This window comes from Cololabis saira, chromosome 19 (genome assembly GCF_033807715.1).
Source record: "Cololabis saira isolate AMF1-May2022 chromosome 19, fColSai1.1, whole genome shotgun sequence".
NCBI lineage: Eukaryota > Metazoa > Chordata > Actinopteri > Beloniformes > Belonidae > Cololabis > Cololabis saira.
In genome coordinates this window covers 341,250-360,346 of record NC_084605.1, presented here as the reverse complement: position 1 = coordinate 360,346, position 19,097 = coordinate 341,250, and the positions used below count along the sequence as shown (strand labels likewise).

The following is a 19,097-nucleotide window of genomic DNA, read 5'->3' as shown; positions in this document are numbered from 1 at the left end:
TTTCTTTTTTCCTCTTCGGCGTGGAGTAGTGGGTTCGGAGCGGCAGTCACACCCCCCCCCCCCCCGCCGCCTGCTCCGTTATCAACACTATTTTATTATAAGTCTGATATATGTTGTGATATGTGATGACATTATTAAGAGTATGACATGAATCTGGCTTCATTTCACCACCTCACAGCCTGCGTCGCCAGTTCCCCGTGTCTTAAGTAAATTCTTACGGGAGGGTCCGAGTTGCCGTAAAGATAAGCAGATTTTTCGGTTAGTTTTTTCTTTTTAGATCCGAGGCTTTGCGTAGATGGCGGCTTCCGCAACTTTCAGGCGCTTTTTCTGCGCAAGCAAGCTTTATAGATGAGGCCCCAGATCTTTAGGGGAAACCTTTGGCTGTTTGTACCAAACTCATGGTTTTATCACAAACTGAACGATTCCTACACATTTATAGATAAACAGCTGGACTACCAGACCCCCCAGACCTGGTCCTGGTCCTGGTCCAGGTCTAACCCCCCCCTTAGTGCAGGAGAGAACCAAAACAATGGTTCAATTTGTGATACGAGCATGAAAGTAAGTAAACACATAAATATCCAAAGTCATTCCAAAGATAATTGGCCATGGAGCCGTTGTGAATTCTCGACATGGCGCCCATGGTGGCCATTTTGAAAAATATGGAAAAAAGAGGAAAAAAAGATGAAAAAAATAGGAGAAAAAGATGAAAAAAACAGGAAAAAATTTGGAAAAAATAGGAAAAAAGAGGAGAAAAAGATGAAAAAATAGGAAAAAAATGGAAAAAATAGGAAAAAAAGACAAAAAAAGGAGAAAAATATGTAAAAAAGAGAAAAATAGGAAAAAATTGGGAAAAAATATGTAAAAAAAGAGGAAAAAAATATGGAAAAAAGAGGAAAAAAAGATGAAAAAAGAGGAGAGAAAGAGGAAAAAAATATGGAAAAAGAGAAAAAAAAGAGGAGAAAAAGATGAAAAAAGAGAAGACGAAAAAAGAGGAAAAAAGAGAAAAAAAGAAGAGTGTAGATTCATTAGAAAACACCTATTTCTGGCGGCCATTTTTCAACATGGCTGCCATGGCGTCATGTTGAAAATTCACGACGGCTCCATGTCCAGATCTTTTGGGGAAACTTTGGCTGTTTGTACCAAATCTCATGCTTTTATCACAAACTGAACGATTCCTACACATTTTACAGATAAACAGCTGGGCTATTAAAAACGACAATGATTATATAAAACTGTTAATCTTTTTCTACTACAAGGGAGGTTCCTCTACGTGATATAATATAATATAAAGTAATACATCTAATACTATAATAGCATATAATAATATAACAGAATAACTTTTGCTTCTTGCTTGAATGATGTTCAGATCAGATCAAAGGACCGATCGATCGATCGATTGATCGATTGATCGATCGATCGATCGATCGATCGATCGATCGATCGATCGATCGATCGATTGATTGAATCTCAGCAGGAACTCGTTTAACAAACATCCACCGCTTTTTCAGTTCAGTTTAACTTTATTTATAAATCGTCTTTTACAACAGAAGTGAAACCCCGATCAATTATTACATATACATAAACACCCACAAGAAAACTCATTAATATTAATTATTATTAATTATTATGATGATGATTTTAATTGAAACCATTTAAAAAGGGATTTTCATTCCGTTTCACTGTTCAGGTTATTTATTATTAGAATATTTCTCTTTTCTTTAACAGAAGGAAACACATTTGTTCAGGTGTAAAACTGTGAATTTAAATATTATAACTTACTTTCCCGGTTTTTCACATTAAAATACCACGTTTTTCCTTCAAAGTGTCGTTTGTTTCTCGTTCCAGTTTATCGTTTTACAGAAATAACCCAGAACTGTAACAGCAATGCATCATGGGAGCAGTGATGCATCATGGGAGCAGTGATGCATCATGGGAGCAGTGATGCATCATGGGAGCAGTGATGCATCATGGGAGCAGTGATGCATCATGGGAGCAGTGATGCATCATGGGAAACAGAGGCAGGAAACGAGGGGGTGTCCCCGGAACCAGAACCAGGACCTGGACCAGAACCAGGACCAGGACCAGGACCTGGACCTGGTTCTTCACCAACATTTATTATTAACAGAAACATTAAAGTAGATCAGGTCCATGAATCCAGTCCAGACCAGAACCAGAACCAGGTCCATGAATCCGGTCCAGACCGGGACCAGAACCAGGACCAGAGGTTCTGCTGGTTCCTCTGTCCTCCCCCAGAACCAGTTCCTCTCAGTCCAGAGTCCAGGTGTCCGGATCCTCCCACCAGAACCGAGTCCAGGTCTCAGCAGGACCAGCAGGTGGACCAGGACCGGTTCTGGGTCTCAGGACCGGCTCCTCCTCCGGACCAGGTAATGGACCAGTCCCTGAGCAGCAAACGGCCAGAGCAGCAGCAGCAGGAGGGCGGGGGGGGGCAGGTCCAGGGACCACCAGGGGGACTCCTAGAACCACAACCAGAACCAGAACCACAGTTAGAACCAGGGTGTGAGGTTAATCAACCTTTAAACTTGTTTTGTCCAACCTGATCTCACAAAAATCCGTGAAATGCCCACGACCTCTCACCACTATTTTCCGTGGTACCAACACGGAAAGTGGTATAATTCCGTGTGAGCACCACGGATATTGTACCATGCAAAGTCAAGGGGATCCGTGGTCGTGATATAAACACGGATTATGACATTATTATTATTTATATATTATTCTTTGTTATAGTGGCTAAATTATGAGTTTTTGTCGCGCAAGGTACTGTTTTTACTGTTAGTTTGTAAAAGCACGTTTTTAACGCTGTTTTAGGAGTGTTTTATTGAGGTTTTAATGGGAGCACCACGGATATAGTACAATGCAAAGTCAATGGGATCCGTCATCCGATTTGACTGCTGTCATACCATTGAATGAAGGACAAAACGATAACAATCATCCCATAGATATGGGCCAGTAGGGCCCTACTCTACCTACTAGTAGGCGCAGGAGGCTGTTATCGCCCCTTTCTATGGCTAACCCCATGTTATTAATGCTTGCTATGGAGCTAACACCTCATTATCGCCCCTTTCTATGGCTAACCCCTTGTTATTAATGCTCAGTAGGCACAGAAGTTTTGTTATGAAGCTCACACCTCACCTCCCTTTTTATGTATTTAGCTAGAATTTTAAAACCTGAACAATAGAATTCAACGTAAAATGCCGGATCTTGTCCATTAAAAAAAAAACTTTTTGGAACATAGTGTAACGACCACAGATAAGATAAGGCCTTGCCCGCCTGGGCAACACATCAGCATTTGGCCGACTGGTCAGTGCAGTTGACTGTGGTCTGGGAGACTGGTTAGTGCAGTTGACTGTGGTCTGGGAGACTGGTTAGTGCAGTTGACTGTGGTCTGGGAGACTGGTTAGTGCAGTTGACTGTGGTCTGGGAGACTGGTTAGTGCAGTTGACTGTGGTCTGGGAGACTGGTTAGTGCAGTTGACTGTGGTCTGGGAGACTGGTTAGTGCAGTTGACTGTGGTCTGGGAGACTGGTTAGTGCAGTTGACTGTGGTCTGGGAGACTGGTTAGTGCAGTTGACTGTGGTCTGGGAGACTGGTTAGTGCAGTTGACTGTGGTCTGGGAGACTGGTTAGTGCAGTTGACTGTGGTCTGGGAGACTGGTTAGTGCAGTTGACTGTGGTCTGGGAGACTGTGGTTCGAGACACGCTCTGGGCACGACTTGTTCGCCACAGTATTTTCCTCATTGTGTTATGGTTTTCTTTTAATATCTTTAACATTTCTAAACAAAAACACGAAAGTGTCCTTGATAATTCAATAATACAATAGGTTCATGTTAAGGACATCCGTTTTAATTAGTTCTCCTTCGATTATGACATGTTATTAATGCTCAGTAGGCACAGGAGGTTTGTTATGTATTGTTATGAGGCCTATTTCGTGTCTATTGTTGCACAGTTCACTAACGCTTTGAGCTAGGAGGCTGAAATTCTAGACTCTGTATCAGGAGGTGATTGTCATCCACTGTGCCGAGGTCCAGACCCATGCGACCTATGGAAGTGCCAAAGGTCACCGTGTGTGCCTTTTTCGGGCCTTTTTTGTGTGTTTTTTGAATAATTCACTAACGCTTTGAGCTGGGAGGCTGATTTTTGACTATGTTGCAATGCAGAAGGCCCTTTGCTAGGATATTTTGGTCCCGTGGCTGTACGACTTCCACAGAGCTAGTTGACATTGCAGAGGGTTCACAGAGTTGAGACTTGGCAAGCCCAATCTAGGCCCCATATGGAGGCCACAGGTCAAGTTTTACTTGGTTTGGTCAAATATTGTGACAACGGTGTCCGTTCGAATGTTGGAAAAGGTGACGTTTCAAAGCCCCGCCCATCGAAAAGTATGGGACCGATCTGCACCAAACTAACGTCTGTCTGTTCAGGGGATGCCCCCAAACAACATATAACAAATTAAATATTCAATATGGGTTTTGATGGGAAATTGGAAAGTGGAGAAAAGGGGGCTGCTGCAAAAAGCTGCAGCAGGGCCAAAGGTCATGGGGTGTGTGTGTGTGAAGCTGTAGCAGTGTGTGTGTAAGCTCCACCTTGCCTGTCTGGCTACGAGAAGCTGCATGGATGAGGCTTGGTGAATCCAGAGTGGAAATGTCCTCTCATTTTGGGGACTAAATGTCCGTGGGTTGAGTGTTGAATTTCCTATGGTTCTCTGTTGACATTTTTGTGAAAATGATACAAATAACTGGCTTCTTTAGAAGGTCTGATCTGTGTCTGACGAGGGAGACTTTTTGTCTGCTGGACAAACACAAGAGCTTCAGAGGATGTTTTGTCTAGTGCAGCGGTCGGCAATCTGTATGATCGAAGCAGGAGTCTGGTTCGCATTGCCGGCAGTAAGTCAGACTTGTTCCCAGTGCATGTTGGACTCCGGCAGGGCTGCCCTTTGTCACCGTTCATAATTTTTATGGACAGGATTTCTAGGCGCAGCCAGGGGCCGGAGGGGATCCGGTTTGGGGACCTCAGGATTTCATCTCTGCTTTTTGCAGATGATGTTGTCCTGTTGGCTTCCTCGGACCGGGACCTCCAGCATGTGCTGGGGCGGTTTGCGGCCGAGTGCGACGCGGCAGGGATGAGAATCAGCACCTCCAAGACCGAGGCCATGGTTCTCCATCGGAAAAGGGTGGCGTGCCTTCTTTTGAATCATTCTAAGCCCTGAATGGAGGCATAGTGATGTAGAATTGTCAAATTGGGTGTAATTCACTGAATTGAATTGAATGGTTGCAGATTACTTTTGTGATATTGTATTTGACTCGGGTCGTATGGAAATGTAATTCTTGCCATTGCAAGTATGAGCTGTGTATGATTGGGTTGACTGTGACATGATTATGAAAACATATCAATCATTTTTCTGTCTGTCGTGAAGTCACGTACTGATGATTGAGAGCTTCATCAGGTTGGGTTTCGTCCCGTGGAATTAGCGCCGCTAATGCAGTGGAGGGGCGTGTTCATGAACCTACTGTCAGTTGCATGTCAGTGACATTTACAACGAGTTATTGTTTATATATACAGTATATAAGTTCACTAGGAACTATTGTTTTACGTTGCAGGAGAGTTGCTGCACGGACAGTTTTGTGTGTGAGGCACCAGAGCATGAACGGCCGGGATCGTTATGTGCTTAACTGTTTTTGTCACTGGACCGTTATGTTATTGACTCGGTGTGTTGTTACTTTCATAAAACAATAACCCACTTGGGTTGAAATAAGAAAATGTTGAAATGAGAGAGTTCTGTAGTCCTTGACTAAGGTAGGAGACAGAATTTAACGGGTTAAGTCAGACCCCCAACTAATCTAAGGTGACGACGGGTGGGGGGATCTGAGGGACATAGAGATTACCGACTCTAGAGAATCATTAAGTCAGACTCCCGACCTGCCAGAAGGCAAAGGTCAAGAAGAAGAGGATGATTTGGCCAAATGAAGGTGCTACTGTAACTTCAGAAGGTCTTTATGCAGTGTGAAGCAAATCAGTACCTCCAAGAAAACCTGTTCCCCCCGGTGGCTAAATTGAGCCATGGGAAGTCCCATGTCTCAACAGGAGGGAGGAAGGGTATAGTACACAAAATATAAGTATTCAAATACCTACTTTAAAAGTTTTTGTAGGAACAGGCCTAGTAGAACGAACTAATGGCACTGTTAAAGCTAAGGGTACCAGGAACCAGGACCAGGTCCGGGAACCAGAACCAGAACCAGAACACCATCAGAACGGACAGAAAGTCATGTGACGGGTCTCACCTGAGGAGGTGGAGCTGAACACTGGAGACACGTCCTCCACTCCGGGCCCTGCAACACAACAGGACAGGGTCAGAACCAGATCCAGATCCAGCACCGGGTCAGAACTGGGTCAGGACCGGGTCGAAATGTCGAGAAAAAAGTCACATTTTTGTGAAAAAAGTCGAAATGTTGAGAAAAAATGTTGAAATGTCGAGAAAAAAGTTGAAATTTTGAGAAAAAAAAAAAGAAAAAAGTTGAAATGTCGAGAAAAAAAGATGAAATGTCGAGAAAAAAATTGAAATGTCGACAAAAAAGTTGAAATGTCGAGAAAAAAAGATGAAATGTCAAGAAAAAAGTTGAAATTTTGAGAAAAAAAGTTGAGAAAAAAGTAAAAATGTCGAGAAAAAAGTCAAAATGTCGAGAAAAAAGTCACATTTTTGTGAACAAAGTGGGAATGTGGAGATTAATGTTGAAGTACCAGCCCCACCTGCGCCGCCGCTAGCCGCTCCACGGCCTCCAGTCTCTCCATGACGCTCCTCATGTCGTCCCTCAGCTGCCGCAGAGCCGCCATGATCTGCTGCTGCAGCTGGGCCGAGGCCACGCCCCCTGGGCCGGCCCCGCCCCCTCCGGCCCCGGGGGCCCCGCCCCCTCCTCCGGCCCCGCCCCCGGGGGCCCAGCGCCTCGGGCTGCCCTGGGGGACGCCACCTGCACAGGTGAAGGTGGAACCAGGACCAGAGTTAAGCCTGGATTAGGGTTCTGTGTTAAAGCAACGCAGAGACTACGCTGTTGCTGCGACGCCGTTGCTGCGACGCCGTTAATGCGACTCCGTTGCCGCAACGCCGTTATTGCGGCGCCGTTATTGCTACGCCGTTGCAGTGACGCCGTTATTGCGACGCCGTTGCCGCGACGCCGTTATTGCGGCGCCGTTGCCGCGACGCTGTTATTGCGACGCCGTTGCCGCGACGCCGTTATTGCGGCGCCGTTGCCGCGACGCCGTTATTGCGACGCCGTTGCCGCAACGCCGTTATTGCGGCGCCGTTGCCGCGACGCTGTTATTGCAACGCCGTTATTGCGGCGCCGTTGCCGCGACGCTGTTATTGCAACGCCGTTGCCGCAACGCCGTTATTGCGGCGCCGTTGCCGCGACGCTGTTATTGCAACGCCGTTATTGCGGCGCCGTTGCCGCGACGCCGTTATTGCGGCGCCGTTGCCGCGACGCTGTTATTGCGACGCCGTTATTGCGACGCCGTTGCAGTGACGCCGTTGCAGTGACGCCGTTATTGCGACGCCGTTGCCGCGACGCCGTTATTGCGACGCTGTTGCCGCGACGCCGTTGCCGCGACGCCGTTGCCGCGACGCCGTTGCCGCGACGCCGTTATTGCGACGCTGTTGCCGCGACGCCGTTATTGCGACGCTGTTATTGCGACGCCGTTGCCGCGACGCCGTTGCAATGAAGCCATTACCGATACTTTGTTTAGCTTCAGGCTTTTTTCCGGTCACAGTGAATCAAAGAGTTAAGGACAACTATTGTGTAAAACATTAAACAACCATAAAAAAAAAATAATCACACGCACACGAAGAAAAGAGGCTGGAAGTTCACGACTGCTTCACGAACCGGAACAGGAAATGTGTTGCTACCAAGCGAACCAATCACAGCCCTCGGTCTGCGTTGGGTCGTAGGTAAATTTTTTGGGATGTGCTAGCAGGCTACGGCGTAGCTATGGAGAGCCTAGTTTAGCCGCGTAGCCGCTAACCTACGGCGTGGGGAGCTCATTGCGGCGCACGCTCTGCGTGGATTTAACGCAGAACCAGAATCCAGGCTTTAGGGTAGAACCAGACCCTGGTGGTCTGGATGTGGACCTGGTCCATGTCTGGGTTATTTCACTTACGTTCTCTCCATCCGTGGTAGGATCCGTCCCGGTCCCGGTCCTGGTTCCTCCTGGGGGGTCCCTGGCCCTTCTGGTCCCCCCCTTCCCCCCCTGCTCCGGCTCCCACCTGCCGGCCCCCCAGTCCTGGTCCCAGACCGGGTTCTAGCTGGTCCGGGGAGTCCGGGGGGGTCTGCAGGGTCTGGTGGCCCTGCACGGTCTGCAGGGCCACCAGACCGTTCTGGAAACCGTTGGACTTCCTGGCCGAGACCTGCAGGGCCAGAAAAGAGGGTTCTCTTAGACCATATTCTTCGTCCGGCTCTCGACGAAGGCAGACTCTTCTCTGCTCCTCTCCCTTATCTATCTGTCCTGCTGCTGCTCTTGTCCTGTCTCGTCTTCAGAGTCTCTCCTTTTCACTCCTCCCAAACTCTACAATCATGGAATTGATTAACTGGTCTCTCAGCACAACCAGAAGTCAGGAGGTAAGGGAGCCCTCCTGCCCCGATGGGATGTTTACTGCTGGATACACAATGGATTCCTGGAAACATTGGAAACCGTTGTGTTTGGTGATTCTGTCTGTCGAGGACGTTGAAGATGCTTCATAATTGGATTTATGATAGCAGGATTTCTCCTAATCGGAGGGGGGGGATTCCTGGTCTACCGACAAACGCGTAAGTCTGTGGCAGCTGATTTGGCTCTTTCAGAGCTGCCGGACGTGGCTGAAGGATCAAGCAAGGTGATCAACACTCAGACTTTAACGCTGGGGGAGCTAAGCCGTAAGCTGGATGTGATTCTTGAACAGAATCTCAGGCTGGCGGCGTCTTTGAGCTCATTAACAAGATGGATAAGACCTTGGAGAAGTTGGAAGCTCGGCTTGGCAGGAATTGATCACTGATTGGAGTCGCCATTGATGAACCAGAGACTAAAGGCAGACGGAAAATTACTGAGTCTGTTTTCAATATAATTGTTGATTCCCTAATCTGACCTTGACAGGGCGGTTTGGCCGATCGCTCTGGTCACAATCTCCCTGGTGGAATGTAAACAAGGTGACTCTGCCCCCACTAACCCTCCCCTCTCAGGAACATCTGTGGACCTGTTTCAGAACTGACCGAACCGCCTGATAACACTTGGAGTACTGTGCCGGGATCCCCCCGCCCCTGAACCCCCCCCCACACACAAGTGCAAGTCTTGTGATGTTAAAAGTTGCTTTCTGTGCAGAGGTGTTTTTTACTTTCACACTGTGTATTTACACACAGTGTGAAAGTGCCTTTTTTTCCCTCCTCCCTCCCCAGTGTCGTCCTTTCTCTGATCTGTTCTCACCAGTCACTCATGTCTTATGTTATTTGTTTTGTCCTGATGGTTGTACTGGTTCATCTCACTGTGCCGGGACGCCAGACCGGCGACAATAAAGGCTATTCATTCACTCATTCATTCATTCACCTGGACCAGGCTGGACCGACCTGGTCCGAGGTGGACCGAGGTGGTCCTGCTGGACCCAGCAGGACCGGGCTGGACCAACGTGGACCCAGCAGGACCAGGGAGCGGTTCTTACCCGGACGTAGCTCAGCTGCTCCACCGAGTCCACCGAGTCACAGAAGACCTCGGTCTCCGAGTCGCTGGTGACCGCCGGGCCGTCCGGGACCACCGGGCCGTCCGAGACCGCCGGGCCATCCGGGACCACCGGGGCCTCCGGGACCAGCGGGTCCACCAGACTCTCTGAGACCACCGGGACCACCGGGCCCTCCGGGACCACAGAGTCCGGGTCTGTCCTGGTCTGCCGGTCCGGTTCTGGGGAGCACAAACCGGGTCAGGACCATCAGGGTAGAACCTGATCGGGGTTGGACGGGGAACCAGAGACCTACCGTTGCTGCCGGGGCCCACAGGTCCAGCCGGGTCCTGGTCTTGGGCGGGTTCCTGGACCTGCAGAGTCTCTGCAGGACCCTCGGTGGACCGGGTCTCTGCAGGACCCTCGGTGGACCGGGTCTCTGCAGGACCCTCTGCGACATAAAAATACCATTATAAAACAGAAAGGTGGAATCCTGCAATCTGATTGGTTGTTAACTGTGGTATAATGATCTGATTGGTTGTTAACTGTGGTATAATGATCTGATTGGTTGTTAACTGTGGTATAATGATCTGATTGGTTGTTAACTGTGGTATAATGATCTGATTGGTTGTTAACTGTGGTATAATGATCTGATTGGTTGTTAACTGTGGTATAATGATCTGATTGGTTGTTAACTGTGGTATAATGATCTGATTGGTTGTTAACTGTGGTATAATGATCTGATTGGTTGTTAACTGTGGTATAATGATCTGATTGGTTGTTAACTGTGGTATAATGATCTGATTGGTTGTTAACTGTGCTATAATGATCTGATTGGTTGTTAACTGTGGTATAATGATCTGATTGGTTGTTAACTGTGCTATAATGATCTTATACCACGGCCTGTCGGGATGACTTGCTTAAATATTAACATTTAATTTATATTGTGTGTGTGTGTATGTGTGTTTTGCAATATAATTGTTGATTCTATAATCTGGCCTTGACAGGGCGGTTTTTGGCCGATCGCTCCAGTCACAATCTCCCTGGTGGAATGTAAACAAGGTGGCTCTGCCCCCACTAACCCTCCCCTCTCAGGAACATCTGTGGACCTGGATCAGAACTGACCGAGCCGTCTGATAACATCAAGGACATTGGCTGAGAGCAGCTCTGAGAGAAGTTCACAGACTTACCGCTACACACACACTTGCTGATAACCACCTCCCTCAACTCAACACCTTCCCGACCCCCCCTCGTATCAGCCCCCCCCAACAGTCTCCGGGTTTCGAGCGCCACAAAGCCGCGGCGATCACTTGGATGTGCTGTGCCGGGTGCACTGTGTATTATACTCAGTGTGAAGATGTCCCCCGCCCCCCCGCCCATCCCAGTGTTACCCTTGGAAAAACAGGCGCACAATACCATTGTGTCACCGCCGGTGTATCCGAAGTCAAAAACAGTTTTCTATTATTTCAAGCTGAAATAATAAACCTGATTCTGATATATGTGTGTGTAGATGTGTGTGTGTGTGTGTGTGTGTGTGTGTGTGTGTGTGTGTGTGTGTGTGTACGTGCGTGCGTGCGTGCGTGCGTGCGTGCGTGCGTGTGTGTAAGTGGGCGTGGCCACCAACCTCCTCTGAGCGCGAGCAGAGAGTCCGGGGGGCGGGGCATGTCGTCAATCACCAGGTAAAGAGGTTCAAAGTGGTGGAAGAGAGAGGCGGTGGTCTGGTTCACCGGGAGGGAGTCCAGGACCTGAAACAGGGACCAGCTTAGACCTTAGACCTGGTCCTGGACCTGGTCCAGGTCTAGGACCAGGTTTTTTCGTGCGTTTTTTCGTACGTTTTTTTGTGCATGCGTGCGTTTTTTCGTGTGTGCGTGCGTTTTTTCGTACGTTTTTTCGTTTATGCGTGCGTTTTTTCGTGCACGCGTGCGTTTTTTTGTGTGTGCATGCGTTTTTTCGTACATGCGTGCGTTTTTTCGTGCGTGCGTGCGTTTGACATTTCGCTTTTATTTCTCAACATTTCAATTTTTTTCTCAAAATTTCCACTTTTTTCTCGACTTTTTTCTCAAAATTTCCACTTTTTCACTTTTTGACTTTTTTTCCTTTTTTCCGTGCGTTTTTTCAGGGTTTTTTGTAGGACCTGGTTCTAAACCAGGTCTAGGACCATGTCCAGGACCAGGTAAAGACGTTCAAAGTGGTGGAAGAGAAAGGCGGTGGTCTGGTTCACCGGCATGGAGTCCAGGACCTGAAACAGGGACCAGCTTAGACCCTAGACCTGGTCCAGGACCAGGTCCAGGACCAGGTCCAGGACCAGCTTAGACCCTAGACCAGGTCTAGGACCAGGTCTAGAAGAGAGAGGCATTGGTTTGGTTCGTTTAGTTTCTGGTGCGTTTTCTTGTACGTTTTTTCGTGTGTGCGTGCGTTTTTTTGTACGTTTTTTCGTGCGTGCGTTTTTCCGTAGGTGCAAGCGTTTTTTGTACGTTTTTTCGTGCGTGCATGCGTTTTCCCGTAAGTGCGAGCGTGCGTTTTTTTGTACGTTTTTTCGTGCGTTTTTTCGTGTGTGCGTGCAGTTTTTTTTTTTACGTTTTTTCGTGCGTGCGTGCGTTTTTTCGTAGGTGCGAGCGTGCGTGCGTGCGTTTTTTTTGTACGTTTTTTTGTGCGTGCGTGTGTTTTTTCGTGCGTGCGTGCGTTTTTTCGTAAATTTTTTCGTGCGTGCGAGCGTTTTTTCATGTGTGCATGCGTTTTTTCGTACGTTTTTTTGTGCGTGCGAGCGTGCGTGTGTTTTTTTTTTGCGTGCATGCGTTTTTTTGTACGTCAACTTATATGCAAATGACACTCATTTATGCTCCCGATCAGATTTAGTCCAGATTGAGTTTTAACAGATGGATTTAGTCCAGGTGAAGGTTTGAATGGATGAACGAACAAATGAATGAATTAATGAATTAATGAATTAATGAATTAATGAATGAATTAATGAATAAATGAATGAATAAATGAATGAATTAATGAATGAATAAATGAATGAATGAATGAATGATCTTACCTCCCGAGCTACGTTCTTCATCTCCTCCACGTACGCCGCCATGGCCGTTTCTCGGGTCATGGAGCCCAGACGACTCCACGCATCCCTGTTAATCACACACACACACACACACACACACACACACACACACACACACACACACACACACACACACACACACACACACACACACACACACACACACACACACACACACACACACACACACACACACACACACACACACACACACACACACACACACTAGAGAACTAAATAAACTTCACTTTTAAAGTTTGTTCTGAGATGTTCCTCGGTAGCTAACGATCGTAGCTCGTTAGGAGCTAGCATGACTCTGGTACAGGTACTGCTGATTAATAAATAATAATTAATTACTAATATGCTGGACAGAGGTGTAAAGTAACGAAGTAGATGGACTTTTACTTCACTATATTTACAAGTTAAAAAATATACTTTTACTTTGTTACTTTGACATTTTCCACCTCGTTACTCGTTACAAAGTAAAATAATCAAAGAAATATACAGGACTGTGTCAGAAAATTAGAATATTGTGATAAAGTCCTTTATTTTCTGTAATGCAAAAATGTCATCCATTCTGGATTCATTACAAATCAACTGAAATATTACAAGCCTTTTATTATTTTAATATTGCTGATCATGGTTTACAGTTTAAGAAAACTCAAATATCCTATCTAAAAAGATTAGAATATTCTGGGAATCTTAATCTTAAACTGTAAACCATAATCAGCAATATTAAAATAATAAAAGGCTTGAATATTTCAGTTGATTTGTAATGAATCCAGAATGTATGACATTTTTGTTTTTTTAATTGCATTACAGAAAATAAAGAACTTTATCACAATATTCTAATTTTCTGAGACAGTCCTGTATTTTGGTGTTTTATTCTAAACCACATTTCACTCACCTGAAAGTAAAATAAAAACAAGGGAAGGATAATTTTTCTTGTTGTGCTGCTTCTTTTCACGCAAACTATAAAATACTTGTACTTTTATTTTTGATACTTGAGTATATTTTTTTCACAAGATACTTTTGATACTTACGTACATTTAATGTGAGCTACTTTTTAAGACTTTTACTCCAGTAATTTTTTTATGGCTGACTTTAACTTTTACCAAAGTCTTTTTCAGTTGTGGTATTTCTACTTTTACTTAGTTACTTTTTTCAAGTACTTAATACACTTTTTTCTTGACTTTTTTCTTAAAATTTAAACTTTTTTCTCAAAATTTCAACTTTTTTCTCTACTTTTTTCTCAAAATTTCAACTTTTTTCTCGACTATTTTCTCAAAATTTCAACTTTTTTCTTGACATTTCGACTTTTTTCTCGACTTTTTTTACTGCGTGCGTTTTTTGTTTTTATTGGTCCTAGACCTGGTCCTGGACCAGGTCTAGGACCAGGTGTTCTTTATCCACCGTTACTGCTGGACTGACTCACCACTTGTATCTCCCCACCGGGTCCCAGAACCCGGGTCGGGGGACGGAGCAGGGCCCGCAGACGGCCTGCTTGTACAGGCTGTAGAAACGGAGCATCACGTCGTAGCCGGGCCGGTACGAGCCTGGGGGGAGAGGCTAGCGTTAGAAGCTAGGCTAACAGGGGGGAGAGGCTAGCGTTAGAGGCTAGGCTAACAGGGGGGAGAGGCTAGCGTTACAGGCTAGGCTAACAGGGGGGAGAGGCTAGCATTAGAGGCTAGGCTAACAGGGGGGAGAGGCTAGCGTTAGAGGCTAGGCTAACAGGGGGGAGAGGCTAGCGTTAGAGGCTAGGCTAACAGGGGGGAGAGGCTAGCGTTACAGGCTAGGCTAACAGGGGGGAGAGGCTAGCATTAGAGGCTAGGCTAACAGGGGGGAGAGGCTAGCGTTAGAGGCTAGGCTAACAGGGGGGAGAGGCTAGCGTTAGAGGCTAGGCTAACAGGGGGGAGAGGCTAGCGTTAGAGGCTAGGCTAACAGGGGGGAGAGGCTAGCGTTAGAGGCTAGGCTAACAGGGGGGAGAGGCTAGCGTTAGAGGCTAGGCTAACAGAGGGGAGAGGCTAGCGTTAGAGGCTAGGCTAACAGGGGGGAGAGGCTAGCGTTAGAGGCTAGGCTAACAGGGGGGAGAGGCTAGCGTTAGAGGCTAGGCTAACAGGGGGGAGAGGCTAGCGTTAGAGGCTAGGCTAACAGGGGGGAGAGGCTAGCGTTAGAGGCTAGGCTAACAGGGGGGAGAGGCTAGCGTTAGAGGCTAGGCTAACAGGGGGGAGAGGCTAGCGTTAGAGGCTAGGCTAACAGGGGGGAGAGGCTAGCGTTAGAGGCTAGGCTAACACGGAGGGAACAGGTACGAGCCCGGGGGGAGACATCACGCTCAGAGACAGCTAAGCTAACACAGTCAGGTAAGGCTAGGCTAACTTTATCTAACTAGCTTTACATCCACCTACAAAACACTTCAGGAACCGTGTATTTAGATTATAAAAGGAGTTTTTCAGAGAAAAACAGATATTTGGATGAGTTTAGCTGATGAAGGTGGAAGGTGCAGCCGTCCATGGAGCTTTAGCATGTAGCTTTAGCATGTAGCTTTATCCTAGTTTACCGTTGGTTCTGGTTCCACTCACCGTCCTTGGGAAGGTTCTGGATCACGTCCACCGCGGCCTGGAAACGTCTCTGGTGGTCCAGCTCCGTCATGATGGAGACGCCCGGCATCAGTCCTGGGGGACACGGGGGGGACAGGGGGGGGACAGGTGAGACCTGGGGGGGACAGGTGAGCCCTGGGGGGGACAGGTGAGCCCTGGGGGGGACAGGTGAGACACACCTGCACCTGGGGGGGACAGGTGAGACCTGGGGGGGACAGGTGAGACCTGGGGGGGACAGAGAGGGGACAGAGAGGGGACAGGTGAGCCCTGGGGGGGACAGGTGAGACACACCTGCACCTGGGGGGACGGGGGGAGACCTGGGGGGACAGGTGAGACCTGGGGGGACAGGTGAGACACACCTGCACCTGGGGGGACGGGGGGAGACCTGGGGGGACAGGTGAGACCTGGGGGGACAGGTGAGACCTGGGGGGACAGGTGAGACCAGGTGACCCCTGACCCCGCCTCCTCCAGCCAGCAGGGTCTCCTGAATGTGAAGTTGGTCTGAGGTTGGACAGAGTGAAGTTGGTCTGTCATAGTCCAAAAACATGCATGCTAGGTTAATTGATGATTCTAAATCACCCGTAGGTGTGAGTGTGAGTGTGTCTGGTTGTTTGTGGGGACTGCGGGTGGAAACTAGCATTTCTGCTAAACCCGGCGTATTCACACTGCTTAAAGTAGTGTGCATTAATATGCATTGTCCCGTCTAAATAAACTTTGCAACTTATTTTTTATATTGCTCTTTTTAATTACTTAGCTATTTATTGTTTTGTTCTTTTTCGTACTTTCGTGTATATTTTGTAAAGATTGTTGAGCGTGTGTGTCTTTGTGAACCTGGGACCAACTTCACCTGTCACTCACCTGCAGAGTTGGTAGTAACGAGTTCCATTTACTCCATTCCATTTACTTGAGTAAGTTTTGGTAAAAGTTGTACTTTTAGGAGTAGTTTTGAATCACTATACTTTTTACTTTTACTTGAGTAGATTTGTGAAGAAGAAACTGTTCCTCTTCCTCCGCTACATTAGGAACGTTGAGCTGTTACTTTTCTTTTATCCCTTTTATCCACGTACGCGTCAATCTCATGAATCACTGGTGATTCTTTGGGATAAATGTTAGTTTTTGCAGGTTTTATCACATTTACACAGACTAAATGTTAGTTTCTGCATGTTTTATCACATTTACACAGACTAAATGTTAGTTTTTGCATGTTTTATCACATTTACACAGACTAAATGTTAGTTTTTGCATGTTTTATCACATTTACACAGACTAAATGTTAGTTTTTGCATGTTTTATCACATTTACACAGACTAAATGTTAGTTTTTGCATGTTTTATCACATTTACACAGACTAAATGTTAGTTTTTGCATGTTTTATCACATTTACACAGACTAAATGTTAGTTTTTGCATGTTTTATCACATTTACACAGACTAAATGTTAGTTTTTGCATGTTTTATCACATTTACACAGACTAAACGTTAGTTTTTGCATGTTTTATCACATTTACACAGACTAAATGTTAGTTTTTGCATGTTTTATCACATTTACACAGACTAAATGTTAGTTTTTGCATGTTTTGTCACATTTACACAGACTAAATGTTAGTTTTTGCATGTTTTGTCACATTTACACAGACTAAATGTTAGTTTTTGCATGTTTTGTCACATTTACACAGACTAAATGTTAGTTTTTGCATGTTTTGTCACATTTACACAGACTAAATGTTAGTTTTTGCATGTTTTATCACATTTACACAGACTAAATGTTAGTTTTTGCATGTTTTGTCACATTTACACAGACTAAATGTTAGTTTTTGCATGTTTTGTCACATTTACACAGACTAAATGTTAGTTTTTGCATGTTTTGTCACATTTACACAGACTAAATGTTAGTTTTTGCATGTTTTATCACATTTACACAGACTAAATGTTAGTTTTTGCATGTTTTATCACATTTACACAGACTAAATGTTAGTTTTTGCATGTTTTGTCACATTTACACAGACTAAATGTTAATTTTTGCATGTTTTGTCACATTTACACAGACTAAATGTTAGTTTTTGCATGTTTTGTCACATTTACACAGACTAAATGTTAGTTTTTGCATGTTTTGTCACATTTACACAGACTAAATGTTAGTTTTTGCATGTTTTATCACATTTACACAGACTAAATGTTAGTTTTTGCATGTTTTGTCACATTTACACAGACTAAATGTTAGTTTTTGCATGTTTTATCACATTTACACAGACTAAATGTTAGTTTTTGCATGTTTTGTCACATTTACACAGACTAAATGTTTGTTTTTGCATGTTTTATCACATTTACACAGACTAAATGTTAGTTTTTGCATGTTTTGTCACATTTACACAGACTAAATGTTAGTTTTTGCATGTTTTATCACATTTACACAGACTAAATGTTAGTTTTTGCATGTTTTGTCACATTTACACAGACTAAACGTTAGTTTTTGCATGTTTTATCACATTTACACAGACTAAATGTTAGTTTTTGCATGTTTTGTCACATTTACACAGACTAAATGTTTGTTTTTGCATGTTTTATCACATTTACACAGACTAAATGTTAGTTTTTGCATGTTTTGTCACATTTACACAGACTAAACGTTAGTTTTTGCATGTTTTGTCACATTTACACAGACTAAACGTTAGTTTTTGCATGTTTTGTCACATTTACACAGACTAAATGTTAGTTTTTGCATGTTTTATCACATTTACACAGACTAAACGTTAGTTTTTGCATGTTTTGTCACATTTACACAGACTAAACGTTAGTTTTTGCATGTTTTGTCACATTTACACAGACTAAACGTTAGTTTTTGCATGTTTTATCACATTTACACAGACTAAATGTTAGTTTTTGCATGTTTTATCACATTTACACAGACTAAATGTTAGTTTTTGCATGTTTTATCACATTTACACAGACTAAATGTTAGTTTTTGCATGTTTTATCACATTTACACAGACTAAATGTTAGTTTTTGCATGTTTTGTCACATTTACACAGACTAAATGTTAGTTTTTGCATGTTTTATCACATTTACACAGACTAAATGTTAGTTTTTGCATGTTTTATCACATTTACACAGACTAAATGTTTGTTTTTGCATGTTTTATCACATTTACACAGACTAAATGTTAGTTTTTGCATGTTTTATCACATTTACACAGACTAAATGTTTGTTTTTGCATGTTTTATCACATTTACACAGACTAAATGTTAGTTTTTGCATGTTTTATCACATTTACACAGACTAAATGTTAGTTTTTGCATGTTTTGTCACATTTACACAGATTAAATGTTAGTTTTTGCATGTTTTATCACATTTACACAGATTAAATGTTAGTTTTTGCATGTTTTATCACATTTACACAGACTAAATGTTAGTTTTTGCATGTTTTATCACATTTACACAGACTAAATGTTAGTTTTTGCATGTTTTGTCACATTTACACAGACTAAATGTTAGTTTTTGCATGTTTTGTCACATTTACACAGACTCAAACACACACAGAGTTTCTATGAGTTCATGTTTGTTCTAGTTCTGCTGGTTAAAAAAGAAAAGTACAAAGGATGGAAATTTAGTGCTACTTGTGCTTAATTTATTTTTTTATTCTGTTATTATTTTATTATTTATTAAAGTACTTGAATTTATTTTGAGAATATTTTAATTTAAGCTATTTTTTTATTAATTTTAATGTATTGTTTTATTTTATTGATTTAATTTGCCTGAAGATGATTAT

General features: G+C 44.5%; 2 protein-coding genes across 2 annotated transcripts in view; both read right to left on the bottom strand.

The window, feature by feature from the left end:
• Window positions 1–1,513: 1,513 nt before the first annotated feature.
• Window positions 1,514–19,097, bottom strand: part of LOC133419845 (acyl-CoA-binding domain-containing protein 4-like) — an 18,844-nt gene continuing 1,260 nt past the window's right edge. The window contains exons 2-11 of the mRNA XM_061709307.1: window positions 15,315–15,407; window positions 14,171–14,291; window positions 12,718–12,802; window positions 11,305–11,425; window positions 9,997–10,131; window positions 9,687–9,922; window positions 8,159–8,405; window positions 6,758–6,975; window positions 6,292–6,339; window positions 1,514–2,474 (exon numbers count right to left, since the gene is read on the bottom strand). Coding sequence (XP_061565291.1) covers window positions 2,358–2,474; window positions 6,292–6,339; window positions 6,758–6,975; window positions 8,159–8,405; window positions 9,687–9,922; window positions 9,997–10,131; window positions 11,305–11,425; window positions 12,718–12,802; window positions 14,171–14,291; window positions 15,315–15,402 — 1,416 coding nt within the window. The 5' untranslated portion in view covers window positions 15,403–15,407 and the 3' untranslated portion in view covers window positions 1,514–2,357. The remainder of the gene's footprint in view (window positions 2,475–6,291; window positions 6,340–6,757; window positions 6,976–8,158; window positions 8,406–9,686; window positions 9,923–9,996; window positions 10,132–11,304; window positions 11,426–12,717; window positions 12,803–14,170; window positions 14,292–15,314; window positions 15,408–19,097) is intronic.
• Window positions 15,930–19,097, bottom strand: part of LOC133419832 (NACHT, LRR and PYD domains-containing protein 12-like) — a 211,603-nt gene continuing 208,435 nt past the window's right edge. Inside the window, exon 14 of the transcript XR_009770558.1 lies at window positions 15,930–15,952. The gene's annotated coding sequence lies outside the window, so the exon portion shown is untranslated. The remainder of the gene's footprint in view (window positions 15,953–19,097) is intronic.